This window comes from Lactuca saligna, chromosome 5 (assembly GCF_052625555.1).
Source record: "Lactuca saligna cultivar CGN05327 chromosome 5, ASM5262555v1, whole genome shotgun sequence".
Lineage (NCBI taxonomy): Eukaryota > Viridiplantae > Streptophyta > Magnoliopsida > Asterales > Asteraceae > Lactuca > Lactuca saligna.
Window position 1 is genome coordinate 217,722,975 of NC_136421.1, and position 16,893 is coordinate 217,739,867.

Below are 16,893 nucleotides of genomic sequence, written 5' to 3' on the forward strand. Positions count from 1 at the left end.
CAGTGGCCGCACAAGACCTTACGCGGGCCGCTTGACTTCCTGCACTAAAAAATTTGAAATTTTTCTAAAAACTTGATTTTTGGCCTAAATGATTCCCGCAAAGTACTGGTTTCAAAAACACAACAAAAGGTTTGAACCAAAGGTGAGAATAAATCTTGGAAATTTTCAAAAATGAACATTTTCAAAACAAAAAAAAACCTTTTCAAAATCATGTTATTCGGTTTATAAAAGACGAAAGCACAATGGTTCCCAAAAATGTCCTTCTTTAACGTCTTTGGCGAGACGCCTCCAAACTTCACTTTAACACTTTGACGCGTCCAAATGGACGGCATCTTGGACATTCGAATCAAAACCTTCATAGAATGGCTTCAACCTATGTTCATTAACCTTGAAAACTTGCCTCGTGTCAACATTTTTTAATTTCCACATCTCTATTGGGACTCGTTTCTTGTATTTGACATTCTTTTTACGGGAGAACCATATTGGACTTAGACCTTTGATAACATAAAGCATCCAACCATATTATTTCTTGTACTTGTTTAGTAAGATGACCAACTCATCCATCTTTGACACGGTGGTCAAGTTGGTGATACGCATCCTGTGAAGGGTCCAAAATATTTATCTTTTCCAGCTCTTGTGGTTGGTCTACCACTGAAGTTAGTTTCTCAATGGTAGTGGGTGGCTCAAACTCTATTTCTTTAAACCCCAACATTTCCTCCATAGTTTCATTGACATCTCTCTCAATTTCTTCTTCCTTGACATCCTCTTCCACTTCTACTCCTTCTTCCTCTTCTCCATATAACATTCTTGGGCCATCAAAACTTCTCTCATATTTTCAAAGGAATGACACATGTGCTATGTCATGGGCTCTCTTCAGATGGTAGTTTGTCTTGAGCTTCCATTATACTTATTGTCTGAGCAAGTTGTGTTATTTGTTTCTCTAAGCTTTTGAGGCTAGCTTGGGTTGTTTCCTGGAAATTTTGGGTAGAAGTGGCAATACGCTTCACAATATCCTCTAAGGACATGATTTTCGTTTCATGTTGTTGAGGAGGTGGAGGATATGGTTGTTGGAATTGTGAAGTTGGTTGGTATTGGTCACTTCTCCAAGCTTGGTATGGGCTTTGGTATTGGTTGTATCCCCAAGCTTGGTTGTTGTCCCACCATTGATCATGTTGAGGTTGATTATAACTCCATTGGTTTGACCAGTAGTAGCTTCCCTTCTTTTTCACTTCTTCTCATTCTCCTTGTAAATATGGACACATGTCAGAATGATGTCCATTTTGGGCACAAAAATCACAAAGAAGAGGCGTAGGTTGCACACTTTGGTCACTTTCAATCATCATAACTAACTAAGCTAGCTCGGAAAGTTTATCTTCAATGCAAGGAGTGTTCATTCCCGAACCACACTTTTTTCTTCAATTTTTGAGTTTTAAACTAGAGTACCTACACAATGAGATCTAGGCATAGAGACACAAACTAATTAAATCAAAACCAATCCCCGACAACGGCACCAAAAATTTGGTGGTTGTCGAGGCCAACAAAATTAATAACCCTAAATCTTTTACACTAAAATAGTGTATAGTGGTAAAGTGGTTGAATCCACGGAGATTGGTTCAATTTGTTACTCAATGAAAATCTCTTTGTAAAAATATTTTCTAAATAACAATAAAAATAAAAATGGGGGTTTTGGTCTTTTGAAATAAGTGAAATAAACTAAAACTAAACTAAGATTTAAATAGAAAATTTAACAAAAACAAGAGTTTGATGTAAAATCAAGAAAGGAAAGATGGTTGACTGAAGGTTTCCTTACTTTGACTTTTTTGATGAACATATCATTAGAATCCAATGGTGAAATACTTGTTTTAAATCCTTAATTTGGCTATAGTAATCCAAGAAGCTTGAGATTACCTAGACTTTTCTTAGTTGTTAAAATGGTTAGAGAAGCTCATAACAATTTCCTTAGTCAAAGTCACAATTTCCATTAAGCATGTAATTAGTGAAAGTCAACTAGCATTAAGAACTAAAAAATCACCAAATCCAAGAGGAGTCAAAAGCTTCCACTACCATGTTGTAGAAAATGTTTTTTTGATTGTGTGAAGTAAAACTAACACAAAAATCACTTGTTGCTTTCTAATTTGAAGATCCTTTACTTAATCAAGAAATTAGCCAACTAATCATCACAAACACATTTAAATTCATGAATAAAAACATACAAGTAGTGATAAGATGTTAAAACACAAAACATTTTCATAAAGATTCAAGCACAAGTTCATGGATTCTTCAACATTCAACAAAAGTTCAAAGGATTCAACAAAAGTCAACCAAGTTTTGTTTAGCCAAGCATGGCTAAACTCAAAGGAACAAAGTTAGTTAAGATTGTACCAAACATTTGACAAGAATCAAGAGATGAAAAGATGAAGTTCTTCAAGGTTTTTGGCCTTCAAATTGCTCCCAAACTCTAGAGAGAATGCCTCCAAATCGGATGTTAAAGATAAGGCTGAAGAGGCACACCAACCTTCCCAATATATAGCTCTAGACAAAATCCTGAAATGGCCCCTTTCAGGAATCCATGCGGGTCGCGTGACTTTGACTGGTTTTTCAGCTCCTTCATGTCTTGGGCCCCCACAGCTAGTCCATTGGCCAAATTCGAGTCTAATAAGCTTCTAGCCCATTTTTCTTCAATATTTCTTCAATTTGAGCCTAGTTTTCCACTCCAAATCACTCGAGGCTTCCACAAACTCCCGATTATTGATCCCCACACAGTCACACACTTGAAAATTTAAACTTCAAATCTTCCAAGCCTTCAAGTATGAAATCCCCATTGCCCTTCTAGTCCAATCGCCTCCCAAAAATCCCGCTCCACTAGTCTCCGAAAAAAATCTGCAATAATGCTAAAGAAACTAGAAAGTACCCGAAATGGTCATAAAATAACAAAAAGGAAAATATGCATGGAAATTATCTAAATTGTGAATGAAATATGCTAAAATAAACTATAAAAAGAAGTAGATAAAATGAAAGGAGTCGTCTTGATCGCAGTGCATCACACTATATTTCCGCACATGAGATCTTGAGGATTACAGTATGATATTGTTTTATGATAACGTGTTATGATTATCTCTACTTGGTTTTGACATGGGATGTTATTGTGGATGCTTCTATACTAATTGGTTTTATAATAACTTAATTAAAAATGAAGTTTTTGGTCTTGAACTTTAGGATGTTACAAATTTTTTTGTAGATCTCAACACCAAATTTAACATGTATGCGTTTACTGGAGCTCTAGGGCTAGAACTCATGTGAAGCTACCAGACCACCATATTGAATGAAGCTCTAGGTTCGAATCTGAGAGGGTTTCTAATAAAATGTAAGATATATTACTAGATTGTGGTCTATAGGTAATTGGCGGTGTCGGAATAGGTATATAGTGGTATTGTTGGAATAGGTAAGAGGTGGTGGTGACAGAATAAGAATAGGAAACAGAGGGTGAAAAGAAGGAGAGTATGTGAGGTGGTGGGACCCATTGAGATGGTGGGGCGGAGGTGCTGGCAGTGATAAACGGTGGTGTCGGAGGTGCTGGCGGTTATATGTGGTGGTGTATGTAAAATGTTGAGATGGGGAAATGAAAATAGATAGGTAGGGATATTTTTATTTTATTTATAATTTAAAACTGATAAATAAACAAAATAAAATGAAAAATAAATAAATTATTAAGGGTAAAAAAGTTATTTAATGTCAATAGAGACTAAGCGTGTAAAGAAAAACAAACAAATGAAAGATCCAAATTAATTTTTGAAAATAGAGACTAATCACGTTATTCTAGTATATGTACGAGGAACGAATTTTGTAACTTATTGGTGCAAGAAGTGCTTAAGTGCCTTATCTAAAAAAAGACATTTTATTGAGTAACTCAATTCTCTAAAAAGAAATTATGCTGTATGAATTGCAAACTTTATCTACTCATGCAAATATATTAGCATGTTCTGTACAATTCAATGAAACTCTTCACGTCAAGTTAGCTTTAGCTCCAGAATACCAATGGCAATGGTGGTTACATTTCAAATCAAAAGATGAACAACGAAGGCAAAAGAACGACCAAACCGGATGCAAATTCTACCCGGGATTCGATCACGACAACCGTGTGGTGGTGGTGGCTGGTGGCGATGCCGAGCCGACATATCTAATCAGAACTTCTTGAGGAAGAAGATGATACTTGATTCCAAGTTCTTCGAAGATGTTCTTCAGCTCCAGCACGAGGTTTGATCTTCTTTCGCTTTTCTCTTCGTGGTTCTGAAAGTTAATCGTATGAGTTACGTAGAGGCTCATTTTCATCTTGTTCACATCCTCGATCTCCCTAACCCTAACACTGTGCTTTGGGCGCCATAGTCGGGGCTTGCTATCTATGTACCTGATAAATTAAATCACAAATTCACGTCAACATTAAACATAAATCAAACCCTAACCTATGAATCATACTGTAATTGCACAAGAGAACAGCTATTGATTTTGAAATAGTTTTGGCCTTAAATAGTCCGAACAATTTTCAATAAAAATTTAGTTCACAGAACACACACCATCGATTAGGTCTGCAATTGATAAGTTAGATCTGAAATTCTGCCCTCATTGTCAACCCCCAAAACATCTACCTTCATTCCTTGTTTCCTACATACATTATCTAGTCCTGAATACGTGATTACATTACCCTAATACGAGAGAGATAGAGAGAAGTAGAGTATGACATACGTTTTAATTTTAGCTTTTAGAGCTAAGATGTTCTCGATTGAAGTGGAAACATCAACATCAAACTCCACAGAATCACTCATTTCTGGACTTCGATTGAAATTGCTTATGGCTTTTGTAGCCAAGATTGAATTCGGGTAGAAAATCTTCTCATTGTCATATCTCAAGAACACAGTTGTCAAAATGTTTACTTCTTCTACAACGACCTACATGTTTAATTGTTTACATAAACATTTGAATCCATTTTAGATTAGGGCAAATGAGTTAAGTTACCTGAACACCATCAATAACACAACGATCACCAACATCAAATGGGTGCATCACAAAAACAAATATTATGGCTTCGAATGCTGTCTTAGCAGAGTTCCCAAACATGAAAATCCCAAGTAAAAGCTGGGATGAGATGAAAAGCAACACTTCGGTTGAAGCAATACCCATTAAAAGTAACCATACTATTATAAGTAAAAATACTGTAAACCCGGAAACAAGCTTGTTTAGCTCTTCTATGGCTGTTTTTGTATCCTTTAGAGAAAGTGCCAGAAATTTTCGCTCCTTATACACATTCACCTAACAAACCAAGAAACAATTCAAATGGAACATAAGCTTTACTTGATCTATAATAACATTTCAAATCAAGGGAAAGTCACAAAAATGACCAAAATGGATGATCTCATACTCTCATTCAAACAAATTGAGCATCAATAAAATTAATTTCACAATCGACCCAATGCGAAAAAGTTGTTCATTTTGTTAAATTGTCTAAAAGTTGGTCAATTAGTTAAATGGGGCCCACCTGTTTTGGTCATTTTTGTAATTATCCTTCAAATTAATGGTGAAAAGTTGAAGTGAGTAATTACTAAATACTAAATTACTAATTACCACCCAAAAACTAAACGATTTCTTCTTAATCTTTCCGGATTCCGCTGCCCCTTCAAACAATGGAAACACTTTTTTCACATCATCTATGTTCATAAAACGCAAAAGATCCTCCTCTTTGATGTACCTAATTCAACAATTAAACATACATTCATCAAGAATAATTAACTAAAACCAAAACAAGAAACATGATTAAGAATTACGAATTAGGACTCTCACTTCTGCCCATGTGGAGCTACATTTGCAAAAATAGCATAACCAGCGTTTACAGCTCCCCACTCACAAGTAATCTTCCCATCATCCTTTTGTTCATCTTTTCCCACAACATCTTCACTTTCCTCAAGTGCATTAGAAAGTGTAGAGAATCCCGATTTCCTTATAACTTTAATCAACCCTTTCATTGTCCAAGCAGACACCTTCCTACGTTTCATTTTATTCAGCTTTTTCACATCAAGAACCTTTTCCTTCTTTTCTTCTACCACCCTTTCTGTTGAATTTTTAAAACTCACTTCAAAATCATCCATCAACGGATCCCCCGAAAGGGTCTGAAGAACATACTGATGGAAGATAGATTCTTGAATCCTATCAAAGAATATCTTCACATGAAATTTTGAAGCTAAGAACTTCACAAAAAGAGTCTTTAAGATCCATGCACCAGAACCCACGAGTGTAGACGCAATCCCTCTAGTGATATAATTTAGAACTTTGGTTGTGTGTCTTGATCTATGAACACCTCGATTAATTAACAGACCCCATGTTAGTAGAATCAAACCTAACCAGATGAAAACCCGAACGCTCTTTTGTAAGCTGTAAACAAAGTATAAAACTTTCTTTTTAAGTAAGAATTCACGTTCTATTAAGAAAACCACACCATTCGTAAACCACTCAGAAAATAAACGACCACAGAAAATCGACATTACCAAAACACACCATTTCCATAATCCTAAACTCCAAATCTCGGAATTCTTTAGTTTATCCACAGTTCTACTTAAGACTAAAACGATCGTTACGCAAACGAATAAACTCAACTCGATTGAAACCAAAACCTTCATTTTCTTGGGTCGTTTTTTTTTCTTGGATTGAAGAACTTTGGTGAAATACGCATCATCGTCGTCATCGTCGGCGTCTTGTTCTTGTGACAACGCGATTAATGGCGTTTTAGGTGTTATTGGGGTAGACGTTTTTGGGGTTTTTGGTTTTTGAGAAGAAGGGGAAGGAGTTGGAGTTGGTTTCTCATTTGCGATCTGCCAATTGGTTGGAAATGGTGGCTCAATGAGTCTTGATTTTGGCTTTGGGTATGGGGATTGTGCTATTGATGATATAAGATTCTGATCTTGATTCGATTGAATTTGAAGAGGTTGAATAATATTAGAAACAGAAACAGGGGGTAGCTCAATGCCCTTGATTTCATCATTTTTCGACTTCGCTTCAGAAGCTGTAATCTCTACTACCACCTCATCACTATCTGCCTCTTTTTCCATGAACAGTTAATTCTTAAAAATTCCGAAACCCGATTCGAATAAAGTGTTTTCTCTTTTTGTTTTTATGAACACCACAATACTAGATTGACCAAGATAAAGACGATGATACGCAAGTTAAAAGAAGGTGTGGTTTCAACTAATCAATTAAAAGATGATGTATTCAATGTTTTTATCTAAATCTGTGGTGCGATTAGTTTTAGAAAAAACAATTGGACTTGTGTAGATCTAGAGAAGAAGACAGGGAACAAGTGTTCAAGTTGCAATTATTGAAAGGTTTACGATGAGAAAGTGGGTCAAATCTGGACATTTTGCTGACAATGAAATAATAGAATTAAGTGGTTGTCTTTGAAGGAAGTCCGGTTTGTGAGGTGGAGTTTTGTGTCAAAGTTGACCATATTTTGCTAGGATCGACGTTCATGCAAGTATTGAATTTTGGTTTATCGGATTAATTTGATCTTATATCAGTTCAAAAAAACAGGTTCGAGATTAAATAACAGGTTTTTACAATTTGTTCTGTTCTTAACAGATAACATACCTTTGAATTTGAAAGTAACTAATCAACTAAATCGGAAAACTCCCCTTTAAAGTTGGCTTATATAATCGTTCTTTGAGATGATGTATTGATGTGGGAAATAACCGGAGATCGATGGGTAATGAATAAAACCAGATCTTCATGTGTTCATCATTTAGCGTAGAATGTCTTAACTGGTTAAAATATGTTATTAAAATCACATTCTTGAAAAAAAAATATATATTTCAAATTTGGTGGTGAATACATTTTCTTTTGTTGTAAAAATTGTTTATGGTAATCCTTTCTAATTGGAATCGTGAAATGATAGATATGACGATGGTATCAGTCAAAAATTGTTGGAAACATCCTTGATAAAATTGTTTCATGTCTTGTTAAAATTCTTTAATTCTTTGTGGTGAATATGTTTCGATGGTAAAATTTGTATATGGTCCTTGTCACTTCCAAGCAAGAGTAAAATGAAAATCTCGTCATTCATGATCTTCATTCGGCAATTCAAACAGATTTTATGTACACATAATTATTCAACAAAACATCATTTATTCGTACTACATTAGGCGTTTTCGGAATGCAGTTTTTATGAACTTCTAACTTTTTAAAAAAGTTCCCAAAAAAAACTTCATTTGGCATTAGAAAGTTTTAGTTTTGTGCTAAACAAAAAACTACTTCAATTAGCATTTAACAAAAAAAAAAAAAACTATTTTAGATTTTAAGAATTTGACTTAATTATCCTCTAAAATAAATAAATCATACCCTTACTTTTGTTAATTATATTATACGATTAAATATAAAAAATATTTTAGCAATTATGATGCTTTCATTTGAAACAATGTATATATTATACAATTAAATATAAATATTTTTTAATATTATGATATCTTTATTTGAATTTTAAAACAACCATATCAATAAATTTTATAATTTATTAGTCTTTATCTAACAAATAAATAATTATTTATTATATGAATTTATAAACCAAAATTAATATACAATAATATTGTTTCTTTTAGAAACACTGAATTAAGAAGTTTTATTTACTTTATTTGTAAAAATATCATTTAATAATATGCATAATTTTTTTTACCAATTAAGAAGCTTAAGCGGTGCACTTGGTATTAAAATTTAAATGATTTTTAACTTTTAATAATTATACTTTAAAAAAATTAATTTATCATCATTATATTTAAGTTTTGGTTTTTACCTATATGTTATTTTATATAATTTTAAATATGTCAAAAGCCAACTGAATGGCGTACTTTTATACAAATAAATCTATAGTTTCCAGTCACCGCCTACTAACTAATAAATACTTTTACTAAACACGTCCTTAATAAAAAAAGATAAACAAAAAAAACCATGTCCTAAATTTCTAACATTATTTTTATAATCATTTGCAAACACAATATATATATATATATATATATATATATATATATATATAGGCACAAACATACAGCGAGAGCTAGGTTCAAACAAGGGCGGAGCTTTATAGGGGCAAAGGGGGGCTGTGGCCCCCTGTAATTTTTTTTGTTATATATAGCCCTTCTACTTTAATTTTGTACATATTAGGCCCAAAAATATACAAATTTTGACCATGGCCCTCCTTGTTCACCGATTTTTATACATATTATATTTTCGGCCCCCTCAAATCAAATGTTGAAGCTCCGCCACTGGGTTCAAATATGGATGAATAACTATTGTGTGGTTTTAGAAACCAATCAAAATTTAGTTAACAATAAATCATTAATTAAATAAAAAACAGTATATTTGTAATATTACATATATATATATATATATATATATATATATATATATATATATATATATATATATATATATATGTATGTATGTATGTATATATATTAATCTCTAAATATTATTAAAAGAGAAACCTTATGACATCATATAAAACAATCTGGACCGTTGATTGTGTTTTTTTATAGGTTTTACACCCTTAGATCAATTTGCTTATGTCACCTTTATCAAACAAGAAGTCAACCCGTTATATTAGGAAATTAAATGTAGGAATTGATTGAAAATGATACTTGAATTCTTTCCAAACTTACAACTACAAAATTGGTTCCTTATTAATGTAAACATTAAATTTAGGCTCTATTTCCATTCAAAATTGTTTTCCAAATTATATTATATGTTGAAATCTCGGAAACTATTAATTTCAAATTTCAAAAGTTTCGGATATGTTTATGAACCAATATACTTTCAAGCATGATATCTTTTATTTTAAGTTTAAATGAAATTTCAATTGATTACCTGCTAATTTTCATCATATTGACTTGTATATATATATCAAACCTTTTTAATAATCGATTTACACAAACATTATGTCATAATTCCCACGTAGAAAACAAAATCTCTAAATATTATTAAAAGAGAAATCTTATGACATCATCTAAAACAATCTGGATCGTTGATTGTGTTTTCTTTATAGGTTTTACACTCTTAGATCAATTTGCTTACGTCATCTTGATCAAACAAGAAGTCAATCCGTTATATTAGGAAATTAAATGTAGGAATTGAATGAAAATGATACTTGAATTTTTTCCAAACTTACAACTACAAAATTGGTTCCTTATTAATGTAAATCTTAAATTTAGGCTCTATTTTCATTCAAAATTGCTTTCCAAATACATTATATGTTGAAATCTTGGAAACTATTAATTTCAAATTTCAAAAGTTTCGAATATTTTTATGAACCAATACACTTTTCAAGCATGATATATTCTATTTTAAGTTTAAATGAGATTTCAATTGATTACCTGCTAATTTTCATCATATTGACTTGTATATATATTTCAAACTTTTTTAATAATCGATTTACACAAACATTATGTCATAATTCCTACGTAGAAAACAAATGCAAAAAAACTTCAACCCTTCCATTAGTCTGATTAGTCGAATAAATGTATGTATTTCTTCCTTAAATCATTTTAATCTGTAAGTTTGATATTGTTTTCGAAATTATATGTTTTTACTCATTCGTGTGGTTCTTTGTTGAATACTTATAATTTGGATGTATAATGTTGTTTTTGAAAAAAAAAAAAATTGATGTTGTGTTTGGTTCTTGGTTCCATCTTTTTAATCGGTAACTATCATCCTATTTTCGAAAACAGTAAACTTAATGTTAAAATTGGATGTTATATATAATGAAATTATGATGTTACATGTGTATGTATATCTTTGTAAAAAATCAATAGACAAGACAAGAGATGACATAACATAATATAACAGACGGATTGTATAACAGACATGAACGCCCTCATTAGAAAGTTTTTCTTATGTCTCCGGTATTAACAAAATAAGAATAAAAAAAAACTAATAGCTAGGCTGTTAACTTAGGCAATCATAAAAGTTTTATGAAACAGTGTAACAAGGTCCAAAAACTACAACCTGATTCTTTTAGGGACCAAAACCAAAAAAAATCAACTAAACACAGGGACCAAATATGTAAATCACTAAAAATAAATGAAAAAAGTTTTGTTTATACTGATCCCCCCCCCCCCCTTTTGAGGTCATGGTAGTAGATTGAGCTTCATCACTTCTGCCCCTAATTTGCTCTTTGCTTTATAGTAAGGAATGTTTTTTACTACCACTGGATCATTTCTTGCACGTTCAGGATTCATTGATATAATCTCCGTTGTATTTGAAATTCAATAACAAAATTGTAATTAATTAATTTCTCATTGAAGTTAATAAATTATAAATTTATCTCACTTCCTGCTCATCCAAGTTTTCTCATTGCTATAGCATCATGAAGTTGATCATATCACATATTTTTCTAAATAAGAAACACTAATATCAACAAAAGAAGCTATTTAATTTCGTAATAAAGTTGAATTAAAAAATAAGTAAATAAATAAATAAGAAATAGAAGAACCTTGTATTACCACCATATTTTATGTTTGACCTCATCACCATATTTAAATCCTCCCATAATTTGAGGCATTGTGATTAACCAAAATGCAACAATGCTTGGATCTTTCATGTTATCAATAATATATTGAAACACAAAAGTAGATGTTTTGAAGTGAGATAATTGTTACAAGAGGAACATAAATAAGTTGCTATTTTTTGAAATAAACAGTTATATTTCGCAATATAGCCATAAAATAACAATGTATTTTGAAAGTACATTGTTAAATGTTGGATTATACTTGTGTAGACCCATTTTCATGCATGGTTGGCTATATATAATTCTTTTCCATGTCACAAGTAAAAAATGTTTAAAGGTACTTATATGTGACAAATAAGGTCATTGAACTAATAAAACAAAAAAAATGTTATCTATAAAGAGGTCCTTTAACGCTATATATATTTACCTATTTTAATGTAATTTCTACACATTTCAATAATACAAATAACTCTACTTTTTTATAATTATTTTGTAATATCTATATAAATTTGTATTTTATTTATGTATTCCCCGCGTTTAACGCGGGTCATAATCTAGTTAATATCTAAATTTAAGAATTGAAATCCCTTTGTTTTCGCAACTCGTTCCTAAATTATCGTATTAAAACTCACCTCTCACCCACTCATTTTATACAATTCCTGCTTCAGTGCTTGACGATCACTATGGTTTAAGATCCATATTCAGCCGACTTATTCTGTGTGCCTCCTACGATCGCATAAGAGATTGGGGTCGAAGCTGCCCCTTGCACGCCAATGATGGTGTCGGTCAAAGGAGATCCCTACCCCTTTTTTATGTGCGATCGGAGACTACTTTCGCTAACTGCCATCTATCCCGACCATTGTAATCAACCTATATCTTCCCGTTTTTCGTTTCAATTATGCCGACTATTTTGATTTTGTTTATAGTAGAGCATCTTCCATTTATATTTGAAGATATGTTTATTCCAATCGAGCATAAATTCATCAATGAATCAAGCAAAGTCACAAATTGAGGATGTCAAATTGTCAATCTGATTCATTATTGAAATCTCGTGTCCCAATCTGAATGTCTTCTACTCCTTTATCATATGTTGCTCCTTTAAATTTGATTTTCCCCATGTATGTTCCCTTTCCAATTAGTTTAAAGGATTGATACATAGTATTTTGGTATAATAGTTTACATCTGCATCAGTTCCAGTGATAGGAAGACGAATTCTTATTCTGTCAGTTTGATTCATTATTGAAATCTCGTGTCCCAATCTCAATGTCTTCTACTCCTTAAACATATGTTGCTCCTTCAAATTTAATTTCCCCCCAGTATGTTCCCTTTCCAATTAGTTTAAAGGACTGATTAGTGGGATTTTGGTATAATAATTTACATCTGGAACAATTCTAGTGATATGAAGACGAAATTTCATTATGTTTCAGTTCAAAACCTAACTTTTTATGTTATCTTGTTAAAACAATTCACCTAATTAAACATTGATTTACATAGTAGCAATTGGGAAGGCAGCTTTATGAGTTAAATTTGGTAACTAGAAACTTGATTGATAAGTCCTTATGTCTAGTCAATGGTTTCAAGCTTTATAATTTTTTTTTAATGTAGAGTAATGTAATTTATTTGATTTACCTAATACATGTTATTTTAAACGTGCAGATTCTTTTAGAATTTTGATCAAGCAATATTCTTTCAGAATGAGGAAGACTTTAGAATAAGGATGATCAATATTCTTTCAGAAGGAGGAAGGCAAATATTTTTTCAGAATTTAGGAAAGGCAATGTTCTTCACATGTAGACCTGCAAATCGATCAACCCTATATAACCAAAAAGAGAATGGAAGCTTCAGTTTTATTCTTTAAGAATACCTATTATTTGATAATGCTTGTTCTTTAAGAATGAACTTGAATTTTAAATAAAAAGAAGTTGCATGGGTGCCACCTTTGATGCTATTGCGGGTGTTGGATTTGTTAGAGTAAGGGCATGCATAACACTAATGACCATTAATAAAGTCTTGTTCTTATATGTTAATTCTTTTAGAATAAGTACTTTTTATTTTATATTGATACTTATATGTTCATTGTTATTGTTGGTTCTTGAAGTTATGCATTTTTAATGTTGGTTTTTAAAGTTATGTATGTTCATTCCGGTAAGAATGCATAATTAAAAAAAGTTTTGAATGTTCATTCATGATTAAAGTCATGATATTATATATTTATTCCAATGTTATAAAAATTGGTCTAGGCGGCCGATTAATCGGGGATTAATCGCTAGACGGTCTTCAACCGAATAAGATTAAGGCTAATCGGTCGGCTTAATCGATTTTCATCGAAGGGGGTCAAAGTCGGAGCTAGACGAATCTAATCTGTCCTAATCGGTCCTAGACGGCCAAATTTTTAAATTTTAAATTTTAAATATGAAACCAAAAACTTTCAAATTTTCAAAAGTTCATAGTATTTTAATGTTCAACTAATATATAAAAAAATTTAAAAATTAAATTTTAAACTTTTTCTCTAAAATTTTCAAAATTTCTATGTTCATAAATAATATAAATACCCAAATTTACTTCTTTTCTTAAGATAAATTAAAATTTGAATAACTTTTCTTATTAATTTGATGATAAATTGTTGTGCTTGTTAAATTTATTATTAAACTTTTATGCTTATTTATTTATATTATTACAATTAACGTTAGATTTATAAATTTTTAAATAATTTTCTTAATAATTAATGGTCCTCGATTAATCACCGTCTAACTGATTAATCCGTAGATCCCAGTCCACCGACCAGCTAACATCTAACGTTTTCTGCAACCTTAATTTATTCTATCAGAATATGGATTTTTTTGTACGTTCATTTTTTAAGTTATGTACGTTCATTCTTACAAGAATATATAACAAAAAAAAATTATGTATGATCTTTTTATCTACTTTTTACTCCATAATCATGAGAATCAAATTTAATCACGAATTTATAGATATCAGGTGTGATTGTTTCCTTAGTAGTAAGAATTTATAGATATCAGGTGTGAACAAAATCTATATAGAACCTTATAATAAGGATAATAATCACCGTAATTAAGAAGTTCATGTGATGAAACTTGATAGTATAAGAACCAGTAATGAAAAAGGCTTCATTTTTAGACTAAACAAGATGAAAAATATACAAACTACCTTAATCATGTCAAATCTTGTGTTTAACCGTTCTTTATTGCGAAAGTAAGATGTCAAAATCTACAAACTAATGATAATACAATGCTCTAACTGGCCCTCTTGGTTGAGTTCTTTGAACCTGCAAAGTCAACACATTAAAAAAACATAGTAAAAACTTTTTTAGGAACAAACCTGATATAATAAAGCCTTCACACAATATATTTATACGATAAAAATACAAAAAGTTAAAAATGATGAAATCAATTACAAGTAAGGATTAAAATAAAAACATGTTAAGAAAGAGTCATCTGCAGGAGGGATATTTGAATCAACATTTATTTTCTGATTGTTTCAAATTTTGAATTATCCGAAATTCAGGGAAGGAGATAGAATTTGTTGAGAAATATAAAGATTCAAAACACAGGTTAAAATTTAATATTATTTTATTGATGACTACTTATACTATTAGCTTAATGATTTGAACGTCTTAAAAAAATAATATTATTATATTCAATCTATTTTTAGAAATAGTGAGATTTTTTTATAAAATAGCATATATATATATATATATATATATATATATATATATATATATATATATATGTTCAGGTTCATTTGAGACCATTCTAATTTTGTGAGACCGTGAGACCAAATTTAAAAATAATTTTCAAATGCAAAATAAATGGAAAAATCCAAAAATTCTTATTTTAAATATTATTTTTGGAACTTGAATTAACTAAAAAGAAATAAAAATAATAAAAAAAAATTCTGTTTTTTTAAATAAGTAAAATATTCTAACAAAATATTACACTGAGATATTCTAAAAAATAATTTTAAAATGCAGAATAAATGGAAAAATCTAAAACTTCTTTTTTTAAATATTATTTTCGGAACTTGAATTAACTAAAAAAAATAAAAAAATAAAAAAAAAATTCCATTTTTTTTTGAAAAATACGTGAAATATTCTAATAGAATATTACACTGAAATATTCTAAAAAATAATTTTAAAATGCAAAATAAATGGAAAAATCCAAAAAAAAAAATTTAATATTATTTTCGGAACTTGAATTAACTAAAAAAAATAAAAAAATAAAAAAATGCGTCTCACGGTCTCACAAAATTAGGCCGTCTCACATGAACCTAACCCTATATATATATATATATATATATATATATATATATATATATATATATATATATATATATATATATATATATATATATATATATATATATATATAGAGAGAGAGAGAGAGAGAGAGAGAGAGAGAGAGAGAAAGAGAAAGAGAGAGGTAAGTTCAATTGAGAAAATAAAAAAAGTTGAGAATGGGGGAATCATTTTCAGTCAATCATTTAATTAGTATATTAGCATAAAATACACGGTGGCAAATTTATAAATATGATATATTAACCTTCAATCAGAGATACCATTTCTTCTGGATCGTTTATCTATTCTTCATCAACACCATCTGTTATTCATTCATCTCGATTGTTCCTCTGTGTTCTTCATCAACATCAAAAAACATCATATGTTCTTCATCAACATCATACGTTCTACTACTTGTTCGTTATCAAAATCACATGTTCTTCATAAAAAAAGACATCGACACTTCATAAAAACATCAATTCTTCATCAAAAATCTTTGTTTATTCATCAAAATGTTGTGATTCGTCATTAAAAACATTTATTTGTACTACTAAGTGTAACTCGTGATTCAATCTTGTCTAGTTTCATTGACATCAAGCAAAATCGTTAAAATAATCCATATTTATCGATGTCACATCATTTAGTGATCACAAATCATCGAAACTTCATCAAAGGAACCTTCGCCAATATCAAACAACAGGTAGCAATCGAAAGTTCATCAACATAACCATATATTTGAAGATTTTTTTAAAAATCGTTTTTCAAGTTTGAAAAACTTCGTTTTTTATACATTTTTTTTCACAATTTTTTTATATAAACCTATTGATTATTAATCGATTTTGATAGGATTTGATTTGTTTTGTAATTATGGGCTTCAATTGTGAATTTTTTTACCATAGTTATATAAGTTAATTTATTTGCACGCCAACTGTTCGATGAAATGCATAAACTAAATATATCACGTAATATTCACAAGTGAATATGTCTTTATACGAGAATCAATGTATATCTTTTAAAAACACAAAGCAAGTATGTAATTGATATGTGAATAATATATAAAAAAATA

General features: G+C 30.5%; 1 protein-coding gene across 2 annotated transcripts; it reads right to left on the reverse strand.

Moving 5' to 3' along the window:
• Nucleotides 1–3,876: 3,876 nt before the first annotated feature.
• On the reverse strand, nucleotides 3,877–7,298 carry LOC145044914 (mechanosensitive ion channel protein 10-like). Of its 2 annotated transcripts, XM_078993271.1 has the most exons (6): nucleotides 5,833–7,298; nucleotides 5,617–5,740; nucleotides 5,011–5,304; nucleotides 4,741–4,943; nucleotides 4,572–4,659; nucleotides 4,267–4,405 (listed from the first exon to the last, which is right to left on the reverse strand). In XM_078993271.1, the coding sequence occupies exons 1-5, from the start codon at nucleotides 7,092–7,094 to the stop codon at nucleotides 4,578–4,580; spliced, it is 1,965 nt and encodes a 654-aa protein (XP_078849397.1). In that variant the 5' UTR covers nucleotides 7,095–7,298; the 3' UTR covers nucleotides 4,267–4,405; nucleotides 4,572–4,577. The 2 variants fall into 2 exon arrangements, with proteins under 2 accessions (XP_078849396.1, XP_078849397.1); XM_078993270.1 differs by lacking the exon at nucleotides 4,572–4,659 and having other exon boundaries at nucleotides 3,877–4,405; nucleotides 5,833–7,294.
• Between the last annotated feature and the right edge of the window lie 9,595 nt (nucleotides 7,299–16,893).